This window comes from Akebia trifoliata, chromosome 2 (assembly GCF_017979445.1).
Source record: "Akebia trifoliata isolate Shusen 1 chromosome 2, ASM1797944v1, whole genome shotgun sequence".
Lineage (NCBI taxonomy): Eukaryota > Viridiplantae > Streptophyta > Magnoliopsida > Ranunculales > Lardizabalaceae > Akebia > Akebia trifoliata.
In genome coordinates this window covers 842,727-868,078 of record NC_141376.1, presented here as the reverse complement: position 1 = coordinate 868,078, position 25,352 = coordinate 842,727, and the positions used below count along the sequence as shown (strand labels likewise).

At 34.8% G+C, this 25,352-nt stretch overlaps 2 protein-coding genes, 1 non-coding gene and 1 pseudogene across 6 annotated transcripts; 2 read left to right on the top strand and 2 right to left on the bottom strand.

Moving 5' to 3' along the window:
- Positions 1-7,904: 7,904 nt before the first annotated feature.
- LOC147408559 (protein EXORDIUM-like 5) lies at positions 7,905-9,068 on the top strand. The gene has a single exon (XM_086419546.1). The coding sequence runs from the start codon at positions 8,033-8,035 to the stop codon at positions 9,059-9,061; it is 1,029 nt and encodes a 342-aa protein (XP_086275672.1). The 5' UTR covers positions 7,905-8,032; the 3' UTR covers positions 9,062-9,068.
- Positions 9,069-11,531: 2,463 nt separating this feature from the next.
- LOC147408558 (uncharacterized) lies at positions 11,532-16,719 on the bottom strand. 4 transcript variants are annotated; one of them, XM_086419525.1, is made up of 4 exons: positions 16,701-16,719; positions 16,327-16,436; positions 14,852-15,967; positions 11,532-11,951 (listed from the first exon to the last, which is right to left on the bottom strand). In XM_086419525.1, exon 3 carries the CDS (start codon positions 15,879-15,881, stop codon positions 14,880-14,882), a length of 1,002 nt encoding a protein of 333 aa, XP_086275651.1. In that variant the 5' UTR covers positions 15,882-15,967; positions 16,327-16,436; positions 16,701-16,719; the 3' UTR covers positions 11,532-11,951; positions 14,852-14,879. The 4 variants fall into 4 exon arrangements, with proteins under 4 accessions (XP_086275651.1, XP_086275657.1, XP_086275665.1 ...); XM_086419531.1 differs by lacking the exon at positions 16,701-16,719 and having other exon boundaries at positions 14,852-15,925; positions 16,327-16,503; XM_086419539.1 differs by lacking the exon at positions 16,701-16,719 and having other exon boundaries at positions 14,852-15,891; positions 16,327-16,503.
- A 4,114-nt stretch (positions 16,720-20,833) lies between these two features.
- On the top strand, positions 20,834-22,498 carry LOC147408557 (amino acid transporter AVT3B pseudogene; annotated as a pseudogene).
- A 1,175-nt stretch (positions 22,499-23,673) lies between these two features.
- Positions 23,674-23,747, bottom strand: TRNAV-CAC (transfer RNA valine (anticodon CAC)). Its single transcript has one exon. It is a non-coding gene; the product is annotated as a tRNA-Val (tRNA).
- Positions 23,748-25,352: the final 1,605 nt, after the last annotated feature.

The following is a 25,352-nucleotide window of genomic DNA, read 5'->3' as shown; positions in this document are numbered from 1 at the left end:
AATTGGTGATTCTTTGGTAGGCATGTACAATGCCTTTTTTTTTTTTCTTTTTCTATGTGATAAACCATGTCATCAATTAAAATTCCACTTCATCACTGTGTTCTTCATTATTTAATCCTGGCACAACAAAGTTGAAGCCTTTCATCAATTATTATTTTTCATATGTTTCTAGCCTTCCCCGTCGTAATGCTCTGCCAGGTTCTTTCATCTCCGCAATCTTCTCTTCAACAGCCCGACACAGAGCTTCTCTTCTTCTTTCTCTTTTTTTCTCTGTTTACAAGCAAAACAATCGTTCTTCATTATGTTTGTCTCACTGTTTAAAAACATTGGTTTTATTTGTACTTTCTTACCTTATATTCCGTACTTCTCTTTTTCTTTTTTAAGAATTTTTATAGCTGTTTTGACTTGTATTGTTGTCTTTTCTATATAATTTGAGACACTGTGAATTGTGATGCGTTGCTTGAAATGAGAGAAGTGCAAGAGATCTCACCTTGGGTGGTGTAATTGGGTGCTCTGCTTAACTTCAGATGTAGAGTAAGAGATCATAGCTTTGTGTTACACATTAGAGATATTTATAGCTCTAAAGTTATGATGTGGGTCTCTCATTTGTTTGTTTGTTGTGATCGGTGGAATTAGAAGGAATGGAAAGTTTGCTAGTAGCTCTTCTTCAAATTCAACATGTTTGATAATATGAAGTTACGAACCCATAATTGTCTTGATGTTCCTCCCACATACTGACCATTTTTCTAATAGATGAGTATAATCTGAAGAATATGAGGAGGGTATCAAATACCCAATTCATATGTTATTCGGATTGTCCATAGAATGTGATTCATACAGTTCGACATCCTCACTTTGGGAGCTAATTTCATGGTGGTTCTTTCTTTGCTAATAGCTTAGTGGTCCAATTTGCTAGCTGCTATCCTTGCGACAATAACAACATTTTCATTGTTCCTTGCCAAAATAAAGTTAGCTAACTTGTCAAATAACTGTGATCCACGTAAATAAATAAAAAATGAACGTGCGGTCTTGTACTCCTGTCAATCTATGATTTTCCTTTTAGGGAAGTGTTTGGGGGATATCTAAAATTGACAACTATCTTTACACAACCACCCTGATGTTGTCCATTTTTTCATTGCCTTTTACAACACCATCATATGCTATTGGATCTTGTAGATTAGTAGGGAGGGAGTCTGATGGAACGTGATTACACTACATGAAACTAAAGTTCTCCACTACACCTAACAAGTCTTCGGCCCCCCCCGGGCCTACGTTTGCTTGGTAACCTAGGCCTGAAGCGACTAGCTTAGTTATCGTAAAAACACCCACTGGATTTGGCAGGACAAAAAGAGGGTCGAAATGGCAAAAATGTTAGCTTGGACTCGCCCCCTGGGATTGACTATTCGCCTTTCCCCGATGGAACAAGCTCCGGCTCGGCTCGAAGGAGCGCGTTAGCGCGCGCTTCCATTTTCTCGCTGGGTAGGATTAGCCGACAGCGGATGAGCGACCTGGGAGAGCCTTGGATGGACTTGGCCTGAGGGACCTTACCCTACCAGAGATATCTCAATTTGGAATTTTATTTTAATTTTATTTCATAGGGAAAAAAATTTGCATTGCTAATACATAAAATAAAATAAGATTAAGTACATATTCTTTAATTTCCAATAGAACAAGAATTCTATAATTTTATCTTTGAAATATTTTTTTGTTGAGGGTATTTATCCTTGACGTTGTATGTTCCTACACCATTGGATACTATAATTATCTTTCAGAAATGGTTTTTGATGAGTGATATTGATTTTCTGACGCACCTCTCTCTCTCTCTCTGACATTCGCTCTCATCACAGAACTGTAGATCATTTGTCTCGGGATATGTAAAATCATAAATCAACAACAGGGAACATGGTTTTTGTCATCTCATTGCAACTTGCAAGTGAAGGGTACCAATCACGATTAATTGAGAGAAAAGGCCAAGTTATGAAACGTAATAAATTTTATAAAGCAGTGTCTTAAGAGAACATTTTCCAACTTTAGGGGAGAAGATGTAAATAGCACTTGGACTAGGGGTTTGCCCAGTAAAACTCTCTGATCCAGGTGTACGAAATGTCCACGCTAGAGATATTTGTCTTTATGATTGATTATGGATCTTCAGTTGGAGCTTATTGGCAATGCTATTGTCGCTGAGCCTATGAGAGAGAGAGAGAGATTGAACAGCTGGAGTATGGCAACAATCACCCAAAAATAGCGACCCATAAAGAAGGAGGGCCTCCCTTGCAAATTGAGTTTGGTGGGTCCAAATTACAGCAAACTCCACTCATGGAGGTTTCGGGTGGACATGTCATTGACAACTCCCGCATCATTAAAAGTTTAGAGCTTGTCGTTATACGTTTTGTTATTTATTAAGAAAATTTTAAAAGATTAAATAAAATTAATGTTATTAAATTAAATTTTAGAATCTAATTTATATGTATTAATTTCCTTCATTTTAACTTACTTCAAAGTTATCATATTGACTCCTCTTATATCAAATTGCGAATCAATAGAAGGGGAATCATTTATGATATAATGGACTTCATAAAATGCAATGAACGATGAACAAGTAAGTGATATATTTTACATTTTAATAACTATTTACATATTTGGGCTTAGACCCATATATCTATTTGTTTGACACATTGTAAAATAACTTTGAGGTCATGGGTTTAAGTTCAACTTACCCATTAAAATAAATTTTATATATGTATGTAAGATTAAGAATTTGGGTCATTATGTATTTTTTTTACTTCTCTTTTTAATAACAGAAGATGTAATTCTACACATAGAGAAATGGACGATATGATTCATTTAGCTAATCTCAAATTTTTTTGAAAAACTTTGATGATGTTAATATATTTCGTGTTCATGTATAAGTTGCAATTATTAAACATTATTGTCTATTTGTAGTTTGCTTACATACTTGAATTATATATCGGAAGCGAAGCAAATTAATGAACTTAAACAAATTCTCTCTTCCTAACCCTAGAAATCGGTTTACATTGGCAAACCTCGAATCCTATGACATTGGTCCAGTTGGCACCATAATGTTGGTTGACCAGCTTACACTTGTGCCACACAACAGGTGATAAGATGATCACAGTGTAATATACGCATCGACATGGTTTGGACCATGGGCCAACACTGATTTAATTAGAAGAATATTTCAAAAAAGTATTGTTGGGCCTCATTCAACCTTGTACAGAGGGCAGTTCCCCATTGGGCCCACACTGTTTTGTCGTATATATGATCCCACTTAAATTATTTTAAAAATAGTGGGATGCCATGCCCTCATTACAAGGGCATTCAATGATAGAAAGTAGTAAAGGTAGGTCATGTGTTCCCATCTGCCTTTTTTTTAAAAACACACACACATGATAGACTCAAGTAAAGAGGGAGTAGATGCACTTCAAATCGTATACAGTGCTTGCATTTACTTAGTCTTGTTGTATTCGGTTGGTATATGCGTTGGTGAGATATTCTTAGATTTTTTTTTTTTCCTGGTTGCCTCTCACTTAGCATTAAGATATTTCTAGATTTTTTTTTTTTTTCAAAAATTGGAGGTGTGTTAGGCAGACCCCCAAAATGAAAATAGAAGGCCTTTACATTCTTTCATAGACGTGCCCGCAGGTATCCTTACATATGTGATCTTGAGATTATTAGGAAGACTTAGAGGATCCAACCTAATGCTACTAAGGGCAGTAAGGTAATTAGTTAAGAAATTTGTAACTTAATTTGTCTTTCTAAAATAAAATGAGAAGTCAATCTTATGGAACAATGAGGCTTTTAGTTTTAATAACTTTGATTAGTTTCTCTTCTTTTCAAGGGGTCTTATTTAGGCAATTTATGTAGTCGATAGCTATTTTTGAGTCCACTCTAACATTCAGGGATCTAATGTGAAAGGTATTTGTCATGTCTAAACCTTTAAGAATCGCTTGAAGCTTATGGAGCAGAACTGATTCCTCATTGGTGATTTCCACCAATGCTCTAGATTTCATTCCAACGTTGAAATTAGTATTAAAAAAATAATGAAAATTAGTCCTAATCCAATAAAAATGATACACTCTACCTTGATCTCTATCTAATAATTTGGATTTTTTATTAAATAATATATGTACGTCCCGTCTTGATCAACATAACCCTATCGAATTTAATTGTTCATGTCAATTTCTATTTCTATTCTTTTCCTTTACAATATGGTTCATGTTGTTCATAACTCCTTTTGGAAGTTCAGGATTGGAGAGTGATTATCTCATGATGACACATTTACAATGGTATTCCCAAACATTTTTTAACCCTTTAGTAATATCAAAAAATTAATTTGAATGGCATGGTTCATGTTTAACATATATTGTTGTGAGTTTGGAGATATTTGTTCAATATGATTATAAAAAACATCAAGATATAAATCAAAAAACACTAAAATTTATGTGGTTCGACAATGATATTTACATCGTAGGATAAATTGAATATTCTTCATTAAGAAATCCAAGAAGAACAGTATGAGAAATAACCACCCAAACGTTGAAAACCCCCTCCCCCTCCTTTCCTCTCTCATATCCTGAAAGGAGAAAATCCTAATCCTTAATAAAAAAACATCTCAGAACATATTTTTTATAGGGGTTCCAAAAAGGAATTTATCCTAACCATTGGATTAAAACCTAATCTAGTGATTGAGATAAAAGAATAAACAAATATAACATATTTTATTGAGGATATGAACGCTAGGGCTTTCAATGGATTGGGTCTGATAGAAATTGAATCGAACTCTTGTAAATCAGACTGTTATCAACTCTCAATATTAGGATCCAAATGTGATTCGATTAAATTCAATTTTAAATATACGATATATAGTATAATTTCTCACATTTTATCAGATAAGGATACAATTGATCGAGCATCCATCAGATAGATTATCAAATTAGATCCTTATTGGAATCCAAATCCAAAGCTATCGAATAAGAATGGATGTTATCTGATCAATTGACAGTCCTTGCAAGCACTGCAACTTGGATCACAAATAGGGAGTTAGAAAAGGTAGTATAGACTAACTTAATCTAATTTTTTCTAGAATCCTTGACTTTCAAGGTGAGTTACATATACGGGTCAGAACAATTAGGTTGGAGCCCCAAACCAATGTTGCGTAATTCATCCGCAGTTTCCGGAACAAAGTCATATTTGTACATGTATAAGTTGACTTGTACTGGATGAAACACCAACGATGGGGTTAATCGGGTCGGGTTGATTGACACCTATACCTGACATAGATAGACCCTTACAAATATCTCTCCTCACATGCTTATCTCAACGGTATCTGTACTTGTGTCTGCGATTTTATTTGAAAAAATTGGACAATTTTTGTGTGCGTTTCCATTCAGCAAATGCGCCTGGACCCAACATTGAATTTTTTAATGAGAATCATAACCAATTACATTATGCCACGTGTACTAAGCCATTAATAGTGTAGGACCACTGGATCATCCACCTACTCAATGAGCCACCTTCCCTAGTACTTCGGGGCATTAATGGGTCGGGTTTGATCCTGATTGAACTCTGTACAAGTCCATAAACACATCTTTTATGCCACCTCAAAGTTCGAATCGAGTCACACTTTGCTAATGTGGATGTATGTACGAAACCATTGATGTTTTTCTTAAAGATACGAGTGAAAAGCATTTATCGTTTCACACGTACCTCTACTTCAGTAAAGTGTTATTCGACGTAAATTTTAAAGTCACGTTAGACAATTCTAATTTTAAAGAAGAGATCGACTACTTACACACACCTTGTCACTTAAAATATCCAACTTGCATTCCATTAAGTTGTATGTACTCCCAAATAATAAAAAAAGTTATACTCTCCTTCAACCCCTTCTCCCTTAAATAAAAGAGAGACAACCTCTTCTTCTTTTTTTTCTTTTCATAAAAGTAGAGAGAGAGAGTGAGGAATTTAATAATGAGTTTGTGATTTTCTAACTCTCTCTCGGACATGCTCTTCATCTACTCTCCTAACATGGCATGCGCATAGAATCATGGATTTTTTTCTTGAGATAAGTAATTGCACATATTTATGGGGATGTGCAGTTGTGTATCCCAAAGATAAAATCTAGAGTCATGATAATGTGACTCCTCCCTCTTCCTCTGACATACACCTCATTATATAATCATAAATCATTTGCCTTGGGATACGCAAAATCATAAATCTTTTTTTTTATGTATCCTAAGGAAAATATTCTATGATGGGGACGTAGGTTGAGGGGGGTGTTAGATTATCATGACTCTTCTAAAATCTATGGTTCTATGGAAATGTCATGTCAGGAGAGGAGAGGAGAGGGAGAGTCAAGTTATCATTATTCTTTAAAAAGACCTTTTTTTTTTTTTTTTGGAGGGGGGGGGGGATTTCGTGGACTTGTGAGTCACAAGTATCTCCCTTTTATGAATCAACGATAAAATGAATTTGTACTCTTTTTCTTGAATGATTTTTTAGCCAATATTTTAAAATTTATGTGTTTCTTTAATGCCCATGGACTCCATTATTTTTTAACCTCGAAATCAAAAAGTCAAACCTCCACCCTTTTTAGTTTTACACCCTTAATTTTAAGAGATCTCTTTATCAATTTCATACGTTTTGATTGTGTTGGTGATGCTTTCCTTGATCTTTGATGATGAAGACCATTTATTCATTGAATTACATATTTCATTGTATGTTCAAGTTTTGAGCCGCGATAAACTGAGGCAGTTGACGTGGCAATGCACATAATCATAAATTTTTTCTTCGAGATACACAATAAAAAAGATTACACATGCCACACAACCCACGTCAATTTTAGAGAGTCAGTTTATCATTAGTCTTTAAATTTTATTCCTAATCATTGTTGGTGTGGATCTAAGGTGATAAGTCGTAATATATTTAAAATATTTTTAATTTTACAGTAATATTTAATTTATATCTTTAAAAAGAAATCCAACTGATTTAATTTCACAAATTTCAAAAATATGATTACTGACTATTGGATTTTTATTTTACTTTTTATATATATATTTTTGGAGTGGGAGTATCAAGTCTAACCTCTATAAACAACTTAATTTTCCTTTTATTAGGCCAACAATTCATGAGAGAGAAAATTTGTGCAAATTGACATCAATTTTTTTTATTTTTTATTTTTATAATATAGTATCCTTGTAGACAAGGGAGTGGCCTGTATTTTGACTTTGCCCAATCTGTAAATAATAATCTTATTAAAGATTGATCCCGGGGCACCTGCAATGCTTGCACATCACACGTATCAGATCCAAAATTACCATTGAACTAACTCAGGGGTTGACATCAAATTTTTTGTTTGATAAAACAAATCAAATTTCATCCCAAAACTCTAGAAATCATTTTCAGTGCCAGTTTCAAAGTTTTTTCCCTTCCTTGTCCTCTTCACCTCCCCAAATTCATACATCATTTTTCTTTGAAATTAATTTTCATTAATGAAAAAATTTAGCTCTGCATTTATCTGAAACATAATAAGCTAAGTATTAAAACGGATCCATCCACTTGAGGTGTCTTTACGTAATCCAAAGTCCAGACAGACATGGAAAACAACGCAATGGATCGGACAGCACATTGCATAGTGGGCCATGCTTAATTTACCCATCCATTTCCTTTTAAGTTGAGATAGCGATGTCATTTTCGTAATTATATCAAAATTTTATAAAATAAAAAAAAAATCCTCAATTATTCAAAATTCAAGGCTATTGTCGTCATTTCATGTGCATATCAAATGTAATTCACACAGTCACAGTTTCCAACAACGAGAAAACACAGCAGAGAGAGAAAGTGACAGTGTGAGTGAAAGATTGCCCCCACATTGCAGCTGTCTCCAGCCCATTTCCCTCTCTCTTTCCCCCTTCTCCTTTATAAACAAACCCCTCTCCTTCTCTTCCACTCCACCACTTCTTATCCTACACCCACCACCACTTATCCTGCACACACTTCTCATATCTCTACAAAAATGTCAGTAATCCTTCTTTTCTTCGTCATTTCTCTCCATGTCACAGCAACTTATTCTACACCCAAAACTGTTAACCTACACCCAGAGTACTACAACCCCCACATCCCACCTTCCGCCCTCTCTTCCTCAAAGAAATTCGAGGGTTCATCAGACTTGATCCATCTCCGCTACCACATGGGCCCAGTCCTCTCCTCCCCAATCAACATTTACCTGATCTGGTACGGTAAGTGGGCCCAACCCCAGAAACTACTCATCAAAGACTTCCTCCTCTCCATCTCAGCCGTCCCTCGTGCATCCGTATCTCCTTCTGTATCCGAGTGGTGGCGTACCGTATCACTCTACACAGATCAAACAGGCGCCAATATCACACGTACGGTGTTAGTCGCAGGAGAATACGTAGATCTACATTACTCACATGGGACCGACCTCACACGCTTAACAGTCCAACAAGTAATTGGTAACGCCGTTAAATCAGCACCGTTTCCTGTAGATCACAAGAACGGGATCTACCTAATCTTGACGTCTGAAGACGTAACGGTTCAAGATTTTTGTAGAGCTGTGTGTGGGTTCCATTACTTCACGTTTCCATCAATGGTGGGATACACACTACCGTACGCCTGGGTGGGTAATTCGGGGAAACAGTGTCCAGAGGTGTGCGCATATCCATTTGCCGTGCCAGGATACATGAAGGGTGGTGGTGGTTCAATGGGGGCTTTATCTCCACCGAATGGTGATGTGGGTGTTGATGGGATGATCAGTGTGATTGGTCATGAATTGGCGGAGTTAGCTTCGAATCCATTGGTGAATGCTTGGTATGCTGGAGAAGATCCAACGGCTCCTACTGAAATTGCGGATTTATGTGAAGGGTTGTATGGGACAGGTGGCGGTGGTGGGTATATGGGGCAAGTGATGAGAGATGGAGGAGGAAGAACGTTTAACATGAATGGGATAAGGAGAAGAAGGTTTTTAGTGCAGTGGCTTTGGAATCCAGTTTTCAAGGCATGTGCTGGTCCTAATGCTTTGGACTGATCTGCATCTTTTTTTTTTTTTTTAATTTATTTTGTAGTTCTCAGTTTCTGATTGAGAATTTTTTTTCCCCTTTTTTTTTATTAAATATAGGGATTAGTATATTTTTTTTTTTTGGGTGGGTTAGTTTAATTTTTTAGTTGAAAAGGGTGGTGATCATGAATATAGGTTGGTTTGGTTATTTATTTTCTAGGAAAATTATTTCTATTTGCAGCTGTTTGGTGAATAAAGTTGAAGAAAACAGAAAGAGAATCGAATCTAGTACCCAATCTAGACTATAAAACCCAAAAAAAAAAAAAACAAAACTTATATTGATTTTAACATTAATTGATAAAAACATCTACTTAAAATTAAAAATAATCAATGTTCATTATTAACTATGATCATACAATTTGTCAATAAATTGAATTAAAAAACAATCTGGCATCCGAAAACATAATCAGATGCCATGGGATGTATAAATAAATTTTAAGAATTTTCAACAACAAAATTGAAGAAAAGATTCTTTCACCATAAGAGTTTAATTCTGATCACGCCAAGAAAATAGGGTTATATGGTGTTTTTTTCTTTTGGCAAACAAGGACAATCCTTGTGGGACCATAGTGAAATCTTACAAAGTCACACTAGCCTAACTCATTGAATTATAGGTTAGGTCCTAAGATTTTTGGATCTAGATTTATGGTATCAAATGCTCATAGATTTTTCTTTCTTTTCAACTAACTAAGCTAGTTGGTACTTTGACCTAATGTCTTGCCAGGCTGCTTCAAACTGCTAAGTCAAATCAGACTTATATTTGAGTTTTTATTAAAGTGAAATCCTTCCCTTAATAATATAGTAAGATTTTGAGCTTTAATAAGCATCGTTTTGCTAAAATGGAATATCAGATTAAAAATTCAACATCACAACCTTTTAAATTTCATAAAAAAAAAAATTTAATATATATATATTTTTTAATTAGATCAAAAGTTTAAAAAATGATTGACAATCGAACTTTCACATAATTCCTAAATTAAAAAATGAAAATCAATGGTGAAAATAATTTTAATTCTAATTTTTTTTTTCAAAATTTATAGATTTTCATCCTTTACAATCCTAAAGCATCAGATCATGTTTTAACATGCTAAGAGGTGAGACTAAAGATCCTTAGTAAGGGTGAAATCCTTACTAACTTAGTAAGGTTAGGGGGACTCTTTAGTCCATCAATGATAACATGTGCGTATGACTCGCGAGTCGTGATAATAATAATCTCTTAGAAAATAAACAAATAAAATAGAATAACGTGATTCAGCAAAAAGTAAGAATTGAAGACAACAGTCTCTGACATGTGTTTTTCAAATATTTTTCTATAGTTTAATAGTATAAATCCTTCTTTCTTGCTCCATTTAAAGATAAAGGTAAATCATCATCACCGCCCTCTCTTTTTCTCACTCTCGAATCTAAGAATTTATTAAAATATTTCACTTGGAATGTCTTCTACCTCCTCCCTATATCTTAAATTATACCTGGTCTACTCTATTTTTTCCTTTTGTCCCTTTGACCCCTTAATGTACAAGGAAATTTGATTTGACATAGGAACATAATTTCCGGAATAAGATCGATGGAGACGAATTTTTCATGTCATGGTGATGGTGATGGTGATGGTGATCCACCAAACTAAACCTGTTTAACAATCCACAAATTATGGTGTAATTTTAAGAAATCGTACATATCAGCTTCTTTCCTTGTTCAGTCACGAGAACAGAATGTAGGTGACTACCAATGGGCCGGATAGTGGTTTGATCTACCCTGACCCATCGTTGACTGGATCTCAGTAGTGTTTGTAGACCCATTAATTATTGGGCCACGTACTGGCTTATAAGTTATAGAGTCCGAATAATTGTTTGCCAACTTGGAAATTCATAAAATTTATCCGGCCCGTCCCAGCCATTAGATGAGTTGGGCTTGTATTAAGATTTTGAGGTCCAATTCGCATCTTGCGAGTTTTCAATACTAAACTACATATATAGAATAATACTAAACTGACTATATATAAAAAATAAAATAAAAATACTCAACTGACGTGGTGGAATATGCACAGAACCACAGATTTTTTTTCTATGCTCCTCTGTGGGATCATTTGAGAACCATCATCATAATTGATTATGGGGCTGTGATTACTAATGGAACACATAATCTATTATAACCCTTTTTAGGGTGTCTGATAAATAATTATTTTATAGGAAAAAAAAAAAAAAAACCCTACTCATACAATTGTTATTTAAAAAAAAAAAACTCTCAACCCTTCTTCTTCCACCAATTTTCCTCATAATAACTAGGAACGCAATGTATCATATTTGACCCATAATTAGATCCAATAACTTAAGATACGGGCCAAGGATCTTAGATACAATCTGAAAAACCATCTAAATATATTGAATGAATATTTTGCTTCCTAGACAAACAGAATTCTCTCTTGGATTTGAAAACTCAAAAATAAATGGCCAATTAAAGTAGAGGCACTTTTATTAATATTGAAGGAGATAGAAAACGATTCATGTCCTGTAACTTCAACCAGATATTTAGGTTACCCTTATCCCCTCCTCCATGCTTACAGGGTCTGTCAATGAGAAACAACAGATTCTTACGGTGACAACAACACGCGAAGCTTTTACGTGGTAAAGAACTATGATTGAACCAATCACCATTAACAAGCAAGAGTTCTGACTATAAAACAGAATGGTAGATGGTGAGATGATTGTGCTACCAGTTTATACAAATGTCCTGTGTACTGATTGGGTTGTCATTAAACCAATCTAATCGACGTTGCGAGCATAATCAGACGGTGATGAAGCTCACACATAACCATCACTTGGTTTGGTTTAACAGCTGCCACATTCCCTCGTACATGTTGAGACTGCAAAATCAGACAAATGGAGAAATATCACCAAGAGACAATAAAAAATCTAACCAAGGACTGAGAATATTTAGAAGCAATGAAACACACATGCATGCCTTTTCTGAATTAAGATCCAAAATATTCATAAAAACATCAATTTTTATAATGGGGGATGTAATTGATGCTAATGGAATGGCTGCAAAATGTTGAGATAGGCGTCTGAGACCCAAGCAGAACCTATATTACATGGGCAATCATCATGATCATCCACAACTTAACCTCATTACTGGGGTCAGCAGCAGGAATACAATTTATCTCTTGATCATAAATGATAACTTCAATTATGTCATTTTTTTTTTCTTCCATATCTTAGCACACTATCTCTATCTATGTTATTTTTGGTCTTCCTCATCCTTTTAGAGCCGTCAAGTTGTACCAAAGTTCTCCTTCTCATTGGATTACATGGCTGAGTATAATATTCTCCGAACAATGTGTGGTGAGGGAAGGCAAGAAAGTTCCAACAGACATCTAGATAAAGATAAGGCTTAACAAAAGAATCTGATATCTACCAAGGAAATCTGCAAGTCTGCCTTTGTGGACATATCAAATCTTGATGTATACAAGTTGATGGATGTGAAATGTCTCTGGGAATTTCAATCTAAGGTGCTAACATTGTAAATTGGGTGTTCGTACACGTGTCTCTGTACTCAAATCCCATAACACAATGCTCACAAGGCTTGCAACAACCTCCCTAATTGAAAAATTACCTCATACAAGAAATTTCCACTTAGTTGTAGCGACCATATCACTTTATCACCTTCTTTTTCTCACAACAATCCTTAAATACTAAAATCTTGGTACAACTACCAACCAGAAATATTCTGGATGCCTTTCCATTTCCCTGTCCCAATTATATCATTTTCCTAACTTCTTGACTAGTTCTACGAGTAAATATCCAAGCACATGACTGTTTACTTATAAAGAGACACTTATCTCGATAACAAATCGAACTGATGAATTCAACTCAGTAATAACCTCAACGGTCTGCATCCATACACTAATCAACTCCTTATATCTCCAGTGTTTTTTTGACTGGTGCCCTACTTGTTTCCTAAACTCCAAAATCCAATCCAAGACTCCTGTCTTCTCGAAATTTAGACACAGGACCCTATAGGTACTCTGTTCTAGAATTTGAAATTAAATTTCATTTAATTTTTCAAATTGCCAGCAGCTCAACAACCAATTAAACATTTTTGGAAGTGATAACAAAAGGCTAAGAACATGGGACTCAATCAACGCAATCCAGCAAATGATTTTGAATTCACAACGTAACCACTTTCAGGAGTAATTTAATGGGCAGACACAGCCTCCGTGTGTATTGCATGTTTGCTCCAATCCGGGTCGATGAAGTCAACTGCCCTTCCTTAGTCGAAAGAACCCGTGCCTTTGCCGCCGGTGCTACTTCAATGGATTATGTCTAAACAAGCTGCTTATCACTCAAATAGGAAGGGATGTAGGGATTATGAAGTTCTAATGGGATTTGCCTTTGCTAGTGTCTCCACTTGCATATTCATATTGGCGGCGGAAAGAGAGTCAATGTAATTGAGGAATAGGCAAATCCCTGGGTTACCAGGTAAGAATGTGGAGAAGAACCAAAACAGAATGGTTTTTCCGACTCAAAACAAAGGGAGGGTGCCTACAACTATTAAATTCCCGGTTGTCGCTAGAGTTGTGGTGCCCAGTTTTAATCATTAAAAGGAAATAACTACAATCACACCTCGTGGTTCACCACCAACTCCAAAATAGGGTCCTCCAGTTCACTTCTCCCAGGTTGATCGCCACAAGAATTTCATATTTTCAAGTTCACAAACAATACTAAGGTTATAAAGATAAATAGGTTATAAAAATATCATTTATATTCATCATAAGTTTATGAGGGTATGAACGCACTTTCAATGACAGAAGACGTGGCCCTAGCAAATACTAGGGGTCGTCAACACAAATCCTATTTCACCATTCCATTCTATCTGGGGTGGGCTTGTATCTTCATATATTTTCTTACTATTTCCATCCATGTATCTTTATTTATATTACCAAGTAAATTAAAAGATTTGAAGTGTTATTTTAGACAGTTAAGCCAATCAAATCAGTGCATTAACCTGCAATGCATTTGATGTATTAAGCAATGTAGGGGGGAAAAACAGCACATCCCCAACTATATGGAGTTGGGAGCAGATTCCTGTTCCTCCATTTGATTCTTTTTAGAGCCATGTCTTCTATTGAAGCAAGGTTCTCAAAATATTTTCTCAATACTTCAATCCACATCTTTTTATGTGTTCCCTTGCCTTTTTAGAGCTTCAAAACCTGCATGTTACTTCTCTTCAATCTTGTCATTGGTGTTTGTCGTATGTGAACAGATCATCTCAACCCACTATATTTTATCACCTATTGGGGGAAACATGGAATACTTCTAAGACATGTTTTTGAGTTCACCTTTCCAAGTATTTCCCATTACAGCTAATGTGGATTATTAGAAAAAAAAATGACCAATAATTTGAATCCAAGCCAATGGTAAGGCAATCAAACACGTTTAAAACATATTTGAACAAGACAACTACCGATAGCAACTTCCATAAAGAATATAAACACGAGACTGCATATATATCTACAATTGGAAAAAAAATCGGAATAAACATATTATAAATAACAAAATGCTAACAAATCATTGCATAACCATCCATAGCTCATATTCAAAAAATATATTTAGTAATAAATGAAAATTTATAAGTCACTATGATGCAACTAATGATTAATACCACCTACTAAACAGTGCACAGTATACTTATGTTGATACATTCTTCTCTAGCTTAGGAAGAATGACAAAAGATCATTTAGAAATGAAACATAATTAATCATACCTCACCGACCAACTTCTACCATAGCAGATCATGTATTCACAGTAGGATTTGAACATAAGGAGTACAAGATACTACTTCCAGTATAGCATTGGGGTGCATTGAACTTCTTGTACTTCTGTGTTGACACCTCACCTTCAATGGAAGGTTCCGCAGGAAACAGAGGAACATTTTTTTTAGTGCAATTATCTTTCGGCTCTTCAACCAATGGAAAGCCTCTGGGTTCTGACACTTCTTTCGAATTTCCGCGATCTCTAATATTACATTGACTTAAGGACAACTTTTTCTGCTTAATTCTTCCCCTCTTTCTACCATTTGTTGAATAGCTTGCTTCTGCCACTCCATCAGCGAGAAATCCGTCCATCTCTGCACAATTGGTTTTTGTATATTTCGATGATTTTTCCACTATTTTACCCATGTTTTCTCTTTGGTCCATATCATCTGCTTCAGTACTACTATCACGCCTAATTTTTTCTGAGATAAGCATCTTTTTATGTTTCTTATGGTTGTGAATTTTACGGCCAGAACTCTTAGAATTTTTTGAAATTCTAGGGGAGCTGTTCATAGCTCGGTGCAATCTATGGGCCAATTCTTCATCAGTTTCACGATTCTCATACAAGAGCTTCACTGGGACATTCTTCTTTGTTTTGTTTTTTCTCAAGTTTCTTGCGTTTAGAGGTTCTTTTTCAGGAAAAGAAGCAACTAGTTCTAGGGCACTCTTGGCCGCAGCCACGGCCTTTGCAGCTATTGCGGCCTTTTGTTCGGCTGTAATTTTAGACGCGGCTGCAAATTTAGCTGCAGCTATGGCTGCTGATCTGGAGGCATCCACAATCTCCTCCAGAGAAAGATGTGAACCCTTCGAATTGCAGCTCAATTGACGATGAAGCCGATTACCGAAATCACTCGAAATGGATGACGAACAAGAAGAGAGATCACAATTCTGCTTCTTCAATCCGGCAAGGAGACGCTTTCGAGGAGGCAAATGGGCATCGGAATCCAAGTGATTGACACCACACATGTTAGCTTCTCCCATCTCTTCTCTCCTACAATTGATTCCACTAGTATATATACGAATTCCTTATATAGTACAGAGAACCGATCAGATTTGAAATCTAAACCCTGAATTCATCCACAAAACCAGTATTTTTACAAATTTGAACTTTTTCTAGAAAAAAATTCGATGAAATTCACTCAAAAACCAACATCAAATTCGATTAAAATCACAAACAAATCAGAATTCAAAACCAGAGAATTCAAGCTAAAAAAAAACAGTATAACCAGGACACGGACTCCTATCAGATACAATTTTCACAAATTCACGACGAAACGAACCACTTTGAAACTGGAAAGCAGAGCGAACATCGAAATCAGTCTAAATTCACTCATTTTCGTGCTCGGTTCCAAAAACTTCTCGTAATCTAATCCATTCGATGAGGTTTAGTGCGAATCATAATTGAAAGAAATTGAAGAACGAGTACCTGATTCCTTCGTCTGAGAGATCGTGAGTTAAAACTTAGGGTTTTTTTTTTTATACTCAGAAACCAAGAAGTTCGTTTGCAGATCGATCGTGAATGAAACGAGGATCATCCTGTAAAAGAGAATTTCTATTGGTTCTGGTAATTTTGTTCTAGAAACCCAGAATGCGAATCTTACCAAATTAGAGTTGTGCTGCCGTAACATTCGAATTGACATCGTTTTACACATTGGCGTGCACAGAACGATAGATACTTCTCAATCGTATCTCGAAAAAAAGCACCTATTGTCTATACACATATCCACGTCAGGAATGTGTGAAACGATGTCAATGGTAATGTTACTTCAGCACTTTCCACCAAATTAACTAAAAAATAACCTTCTTGGGATAACAAACTACGAATATGCCCCTGATCTTTGACGCTAAAAGTACCTTTCTAAACAAACTAACTACCGAGATGCACGTGCGACTCGTTGATCAAGTATTCTTTAATTTTTTTTAATAACCAATTGACATTTATGAAACTAGTAAATTGCACGTGCCTTGCACGTGGAATATTTTATTATTTTTATAAAAATGGAATCAATAAAAAATAGCTAGTTTTAATCTGATAGTTAGAAAGGTTCAATCAAAAGGTATAGTATAATATTGTGAGGCTAGGCATGATCATATATTTCGCTCATTAAAAAAAAAAAGTTTAAAATAAATATTAAGAAAATTAGATAGAAAAAAACAAAAACAAATTCATTGATGATCCCTAAAAAAAAATTCAAATCCATTATTAAAAAAAGAAAATTTTATTATAAATACAAAAGGAATTCTTTCTTATTTATAAATAAAACATAGATAATAAAATTTAAGTGATTTACAATGACTAAACTTGTTAATAAAATAACACAAAAAAGCCACGAATGGATGTGTTAATTAAATTTATTATAAATAATTTTTTTTTAAAGATTATTTTTCACCATTGATTTTAGTTGTAATTTTAAATCTATGAGATCGATGGTCATCCATTTTCATAACATGAGATCAAGCCTAAAAAAGATAATTTTTGTTCATAAATCCGATCTGTGCCTTGAACTCTTGAGAGTCGACGTGTTATTTTGCCAACATGCTAGTTCACATGGATACCTGCTGCAAAGCCTCCTGGTTCAACCTTACGTCAAGACAAGAGCAGAACAAACACAGAATCTCTCTGTAATATTGGAATCACTCCAAAGAAAATTCAAATTCATCGAATGGCCAAAAAAACTGACTTCATTATCTTCCACTTTCTTTATATATCAATCCACTATTACAATCTCCAACTCCAACTAGGAAAGCAATAAACTAGGAAGAAGTAAACTAGGAAAGCAATAAATTGGGAAAGAAATAAATAGAATAATAAAAATTAAAAAAAAAAAAAATTGCAACAAATAAGTAAACTTCCTAAAAATCCTCTACATATCGTCACAGCTCCATTGTTTACGGAATTATGGAGTATCCTTCTCCTGATTTGCATCAATACCACAACTTCAAAGTTGATTTGTAATGTGTCAAACGAACTCAAATACGGCCTAAGCCTAATTCACACTGTGTTAATGAAAGAAGAACACTTACCTCAATAACGAAATTCCTTATCAAATCACTTTGTGCGATCCAAAATATATTATCCAATGCCACGTGGTTGTAGATATCAAAATTCTAAGAATTTTGATATTTCTTTAAAAAAAATAGTCGTTTACTTTTGAATTTTAAATTTAAATTTAGGAATATGGTAGTTGTCCACATGGTTCGAAGAAATCTACTTTTAGTTTTTAATTTTTTATGGGTAAGTTGGACTTGAACCCATGACCGCAAAGTTGGGTTGCAAGGTGTTAAACCAATTGAACTATGGGTCTAAGTTCAGAAATCTACTTTTCATTGGTTTCACTTGAGAGATTTTTTGTTCACAGGAAAGTCAATCTGGAATTTTATAGAATTTCAGATAATCAATTGCACTTAGCCTAACGATGGTAGTTATATAAATTGAGGATGCTCTCAATACACGTAGATTCTTGTGATTGGTCGGTTGAAGATTCTGTGAAATCCCAGATTGAATTTCCCGTGAGCAAAATCATTTTCGTTCCCCTTAACCTACTATCACGTATTTGCCAATTTTCAACTTCAGTATATAAGGAATTCAAAATTAGAGACCATCTCCATAAAGTACAAGGGCATGAGTTAGGACTTCTCAATGAATACGCATGAAAAGATATGAGAGCAAAGAATATCCAAGTGCCTTGAGGATTGCATGAGCAATGTGATGGATATCCATCATAGACTGTTGTTTTTGTTAATTTGATAACCGGGTATCCATAGACCATGGTCTTGTCCAAGGACTAGTCCCAGGCGTAACGCCCACACATCACGCGTACCAGGTAAGTGAGGGTGCGCCCTCACAGGTGGCCCCTAAGGAATTAAATTTTTAGGTATCAAACTAAAGACCTACAGGCATTAACAGTTTATCGGTCTGAAATTGCTATTAAGCCAACCCCTCGGGGTTATAGACTCTTGTACACATTGACACTTGATCATCAAATTTATACTGTAGAAGTTTACAAATGTTCCATTTTCAAGCTCAAAGAACAATAAAAGTGGGAATATGCCACAGTCATTGAAAATCAAGAGAATCAATGGAATTAATTCTTTATCTTTTAGCTAGCCCTAAAGGCTTGATCAATAATAAGAGGAAGGAAGCTCTCTGGACTCTCTAACTCGTCTTATCTTTTTGTCTTTGCTTCAACATTGTGACAGCTACAAATATTGAATTAATTAAGTAAATCCATCTGCTTTAATATATATAAATTGAAACTATAGAACAGTACTTGGTGGTCGCATTCCATCCCAAATGACAAAACCATAGACAATAGAAAAGAAGGCTAATTAGATTTCCAAACCCTTTGATTTCTCTAAGATTCTATATTGGTTTGCAGACCATAATTATTCCATGGCCATCGTTCACTTTGTGGGCAAGAAGGTTTGATTTCAATCTTTAAGTTATTAATGTCGTCCAAAATGATGCTGTATGAGAGTTATCGGCTTCAAAATTTCTCTGAAACCATTGGTTCTCATGTTTAATGAGAATTTTTCGAGGCTGGGCCGCTACTCTTTGTTGTGGCAAGATGGTAAGTACCCTCAAGAGATGAAGGTGTGCTTAGCATGGGCCAAATATTAATGAATAATGCTCAACTGACCTCAAGATTGTATCTCATATCGCACTTTCCTGATGTGGAGGTGTGATATGAGGTACAATCTATCTTGAGGTCGCTCCAGGATGACTCAATATCAAAACTCTAATTCTTGGTTCATAAGCAGTTACCTCTGTCCACTAGAACCCATACATGTAATTTATTGTGAGAGATACAATCCATGATACACAGCCATCCCTTCATTTCATTTCCGCGAGATACAAGTAAAAAGAATCTACGGTTATGTGCACGCCACCACATCATTTTTTTCACCTTTGTGTCATTTTAGCATTTTCCTTTCAGGATATTCTTCAACTAAGCATGGAGGACTTGGTATCTCTCTCTCTCCTCCATACATGCAATAAATGCCCTGTTTTCTTCTATCAACATGTTTTACTGACTACCAATGCCACTTCTAGTTGCACCATTCTCTCCAAGTCGATTTGTAAATTAAAATATTAATATAAGGGATTTTTTAATATGACATAGTTAAAAAAAATCTTTTAAAAAATTAGCCAATGTGATTATAGGATTGTCACATTGTAATTTGATTGGTTTTTGACAAAAATGATCATAATAATATTAAATTTAAATATTAAAGTAGGAGCATTTTTAATCTTCGAAATTTCGCTTTAAACAAACACCAATTTGACCTTCTCTCATTATAATAGTATAAAAGTGTGGTAACATCATTAGGAGGGGGTGTCATTTGAGCCTGCTGGACCATTAATCCACCTCAATTTATCAGACAAAATAAGGGTTTGGGCCTTCATATAGAGACGGGCTCGATAAATTTCAGTCCCTCAAATTCGGGTTGAGCAACAACCTAATAGTACCTAGCCTAGTCCACTATTATATCTTATAAAAATATTCATAATATATTTAATTTTATGAATATTTTTCTAATAAAACTTAAATACAAGGTAAAATGTATTGTATAATTATAATGTACCCTTATCTATATCAAATATAAGTTAATAAGACATTAGTTTCAAATTCGATTAGATAATTTTCTAACACAATTTTTTTTTTTTTTTTGATAAACATGTGTCATTAAAATATCGAATTTTTAGTCCTTTTATATTACCTGAATCCATTATAAGAGTTTATTCAAGGCTCGATAGAATAAAGTTCTGGCCTAGGAAAGCCCTCTTCTTTTAGACCGGATTAGACTTCAATCAAGTCCAACCGAAACTATCGAACGGTCCATTATTACCGAAAGAGAGATCCAATCACTTTTGATTAAAATACGTGCGACAAGATGTACTACGTACAGTACACAATAACAATTCAGGGTAGTTTAGACATTTCACATCTCGATTGCTCATATAGCAGACCAAAATCACGGTTCTCTCCAATAGGTTTCTATGGCTTCTTTCTAATGCAATATCTCTTATCTTCTAAACCTACAAAAACCAAACAGATTACAAATCATCTCGAACTAATTCTAAAGATTCATCTTTGAGAAAATCAAAGCTAACCCATCACACAAAATCTCTGATTCGCTGTTTCTTGCAACAAAGATCGATAGAGCAAATCAAACATCAAACCTTCAATGGGATTTGATAAAGAAGCAAGTTCATCTTCTCATGGACTTCAACCTCTCCCTCCAAGAGAAGACACACCACTCCTCCACAAATCCAAACCTCTCTCTCTCTACCAAAAACCTTCGCTAACGTCTTCATCTCCATTGTTGGTGCAGGTGTACTCGGCCTTCCTTACACCTTCAAGAAAACTGGGTGGGCCTTTGGTGTCCTCATGATCTTTGCCGTCGCTATGCTCACCTACCATTGTATGATGCTTCTCGTGTACACTCGAAGAAAACTCGAATCTCAACTAGGGTTCTCCAATATCAACTCTTTTGGCGACGTTGGATTCATTGTTTGCGGCCCAATTGGAAAATTTGCTGTCGACGCCATGATCGTTCTTTCGCAATCTGGGTTCTGTGTTGGCTATCTCATCTTCATTGCCAACACCTTGACCAATGTTTTCAACCCCTCCACATTGACTTATACGAATCTCACTCAAAGCCAGAATATTTTGGGATTTAAGCCCAAGACCTTGTTCATTTGGGGTTGTCTCCCATTTCAAATGGGATTGAATTCGGTTCGAACGCTAACCCATCTCGCCCCTTTGAGTATTTTTGCAGATGTTGTTGATATTGGAGCGATGGGTGTTGTTATGGTTGAAGATGTACTTTTGTTTCTGAAACACCAACCCGTTTTACAGGCATTTGGTGGTCTCTCTGTTGTGTTCTACGGTCTGGGTGTCGCTGTTTACTCCTTCGAAGGGATTGGAATGGCTTTGCCTTTAGAATCAGAGACGAAAAATAAAGAAAATTTCGGAAAAATATTGGGTTTATCAATGGGTTTTATTTCATTGATGTATGGAGGATTTGGAATTCTGGGTTACTTCGCTTTTGGTGAAGAAACCAAAGATATAATCACCACAAACTTTGGGAATGGTTTGGTGAGTAATTTGGTTCAATTGGGTTTGTGTATTAATCTGTTCTTCACCTTTCCTTTGATGATGAATCCAGTTTATGAGGTGGTTGAAAGGAGGTTTTGTGATGGAAGATATAGTTTGTGGTTGAGATGGGTGATGGTTTTTTGTGTTAGTTTGGTAGCTCTTTTGGTTCCTAAATTTACTGATTTTTCTTCTTTGGTGGGAAGTAGTGTGTGTTGTGTTTTAGGGTTTGTTTTGCCCGCTTTGTTTCATTTAATGGTGTTTAAGGAGGAAATGGGGTGGAAAGGAAAGATTTTGGATGCTGGGATTGTTGTTTTGGGGGTGGTTTTAGGTGTCTCAGGTACTTGGTCTTCTTTAATTGAGATTTTTGCTATATAGGTTTAATAAAGAACAATCTTCAACAAAATGTAATTTCTAGTTTGTGAAGATTACTACAAAATTTTGTTTTGCACTCCTTTGATGTGGCATGGGCTTTTGATCTTAACTTTCCAATGAAAAGAAATTTGATTTTGATGATTATATTCTCTATCTAATATATTTTAATTTTCTTGATTTCAATGCTTAAGTTGGTTTATAATTTGGATGAATTTGTTGGTTATTCACCATGTTTCTTGAATTTTTATTTTTATTTTTTGGCTTTTAATCCCATTGTTTATGTTGTGTTTGAAATTTTCAATCTTGATAGGCTATTGGAATATGATGGTCAAATATATCATAAGAGACTAAAGTGGCATGTGCAAACTTACGTTTACTATAAGCATTTTTATTTTATTTTTTCATTTAACAATAACATAATAAATGGATTTTGAGGACTACATTTGAGGGGAAATTTTGGTAATTTTTGAAAACCAATTAACATGATTACAGGGATCTTGAAATGATAATTTTTCTGAATTTTAAGAAAATGATCTTCATAATAATATGTAAAGAGATAAGGGCATTTGTGAAATTCCAAAGTTTGATTTTGATTTTGATTTACTTGTACGCCGCCTTCTCTTACTATCGTATAAAATTTTGAGAAAGTTCAATAAAGAAGCCGACTACCCTTACTAAGTTAATAAGAATTTTTCCCTTACTTAAGGGACTTTGGGCTCACTTGTGACATCTGAAAACAAAAACATGATCCCATCCATTCTTCAGGTTGTAAAGGATGAAATTCAATGAACTTTGAAAATAAAAATTCCAAAAGAAATTAATTTACAAAGTTCAGTTTTAGTTTTAAGTTTAAGAGTTAGATGGAAGTTTGGTAGCAGTCAATTTTTAAAACCTTGAATCAAAATTTGAAAGAAATTGTTTTTTTTTTTTTTAAAGAATTAAAAAAATTGTTGGATCTGAGTTTTTAGATGAAATTTAGAGGGATTGCTGATGTGGTACAAAACTACCACATAACAGAAATCTGGGTTGTTAATTACAAAACTACCCTTGTACGCTTGACTTGACATGGCAAGCATTGAAAGTCTGAGGAATTTATGTTAATAGGAAAGTGTTTCCTTCAATAAAACCTGGAGTGGAGTGGATACATTACATATGGATAGGATCAGATAACTAATCGGTTTGTCTTCCTCTAAGTCTAAGTCGGATACTCTTCTTCTTGATCCAAAATTAGATCATTAATGATGGGCCTGGTCTAGATTATGGAGCTTTCGTGGTTTTTCTTTGTAAAAAATAAGATATGTCTGAGCCCGGGTTCGAACCGGGGACCTCTAGTGTGTGAGACTAGCGTGATAACCGACTACACCACCCAGACATCATGATGTTTTGTTGGGAAACTTGTGAAATTATTATTATTAAATTAGAAGGTAAAGATCGGGCACTTATGTTTGGAAAAATAATAATTTAATTTTTTTTTAAATAATAATAATAATAAAATGGTAGTTGAATTGGATATTTTAAAGAAAAAAAAAAGTTAAATACAATAAATGTACTCCACATAGATATAATTATGCACTAGAAGTGAAAAGTTTTAGGGAAAAAAAAAAAAAAGAGGTAAATTCTCAAATAATTACAATTTTTTTTAATATTTCCAATCATTGCTAATGTTGACAGTTATCATGTGTTAGTTGTGTCAACACATGTAACACTTTCAGCATTTTTGAAAACTTGAAAACAAAATACCGCCATACTTACCCCGATCATGAAAACAAAATCTTTATTGAAAACATGTTGATCAAGGGTATGTTTTGGTACCATGGCAGTGGGTTGTTGTGATAATCCTCCTCGAGATTAGTTGTGATGCGCGCAAGCTGCCCGGACACTCGGTTAGCAAAAAAAAAAAAAAAAAAAGGTATGTTTTGGATCCGATGGACAGCTCGTAGCCCTAAAAGAGTCGTCAGTGACTATTAGACATGAACTCTTAGATTGCTTTTATGTTATATATCATCATCGTCATTTACACCTTATTCCAGCTACTTAGATTGCCAATGGCCAAGGCATCTTGAGTTTAAACTTTCTTCATTGGTGTGACCCACAAGAATTTATCTCGGTTTACATGGTATGTGTAATTTGTGGGGTATTGCATGTACCCAAGGGTTTTGGACGAGATATGGTACTCTAATTAAGAGGTCAATTGCCTCACCCCTACTAGTTGGGCGTAGTAGTCCATAACCCCATCATAAAATATAAAATATAAAATATAAAATAAAATAATAAATTGTCTGTACCATACTGTATTCAAAAGAAAAGAATGGAAAATAAATAAAGAAAATGAAGAAGCTATCTCGCTTTCTTTGATTCAAAGAACAGCCATCTCATCCTCTTTGATTCCATGTGTCTTCAACAGTTTATTCTTGTGTCTCTTTTAATTGTTCGAGTAGAGCATTATTGTTCAAGGGAATTGCTAAATAACGAGTTTTTGGATTAATTACTAGTTACATAATTGTAGATTGGATTTTCTTATAATGTTTTTTTTTCTTCTCCTCAAAAATAACATTTGTGAATTGTGATAACTGACATGAACACATTTACATTAACAGAAGACATGACTTTAGACAAAAATTGACGAATGGAAGAACATGATTCATTCTACCAACCCCCAATATTTTCTCCAGAGGACTTCGACACTTGGGCAACTTGTTACTGGTGGGGGTTGAAAGTGTTCTAGCCAATTAAGAAAAGAAAGGTCAAAACACCTTCTTCATGAATTATTTGAGAGGTTAAATTGATACTAATTTGTTAGGTGTCCAGTCTAATTGGCAGTGATATAGTTAGAATGTGAGTGCAAATGGTGGCTATTTTTTTTTTTTTTTAAAGTTAGTAATAATCTTATATTTACTAAAGCTATTATGAGTAATCGCCATGACGATTCCTGGGTTAGGATTCTCAATGTGTAGTTGAAGTACTTGAAATTTACTTG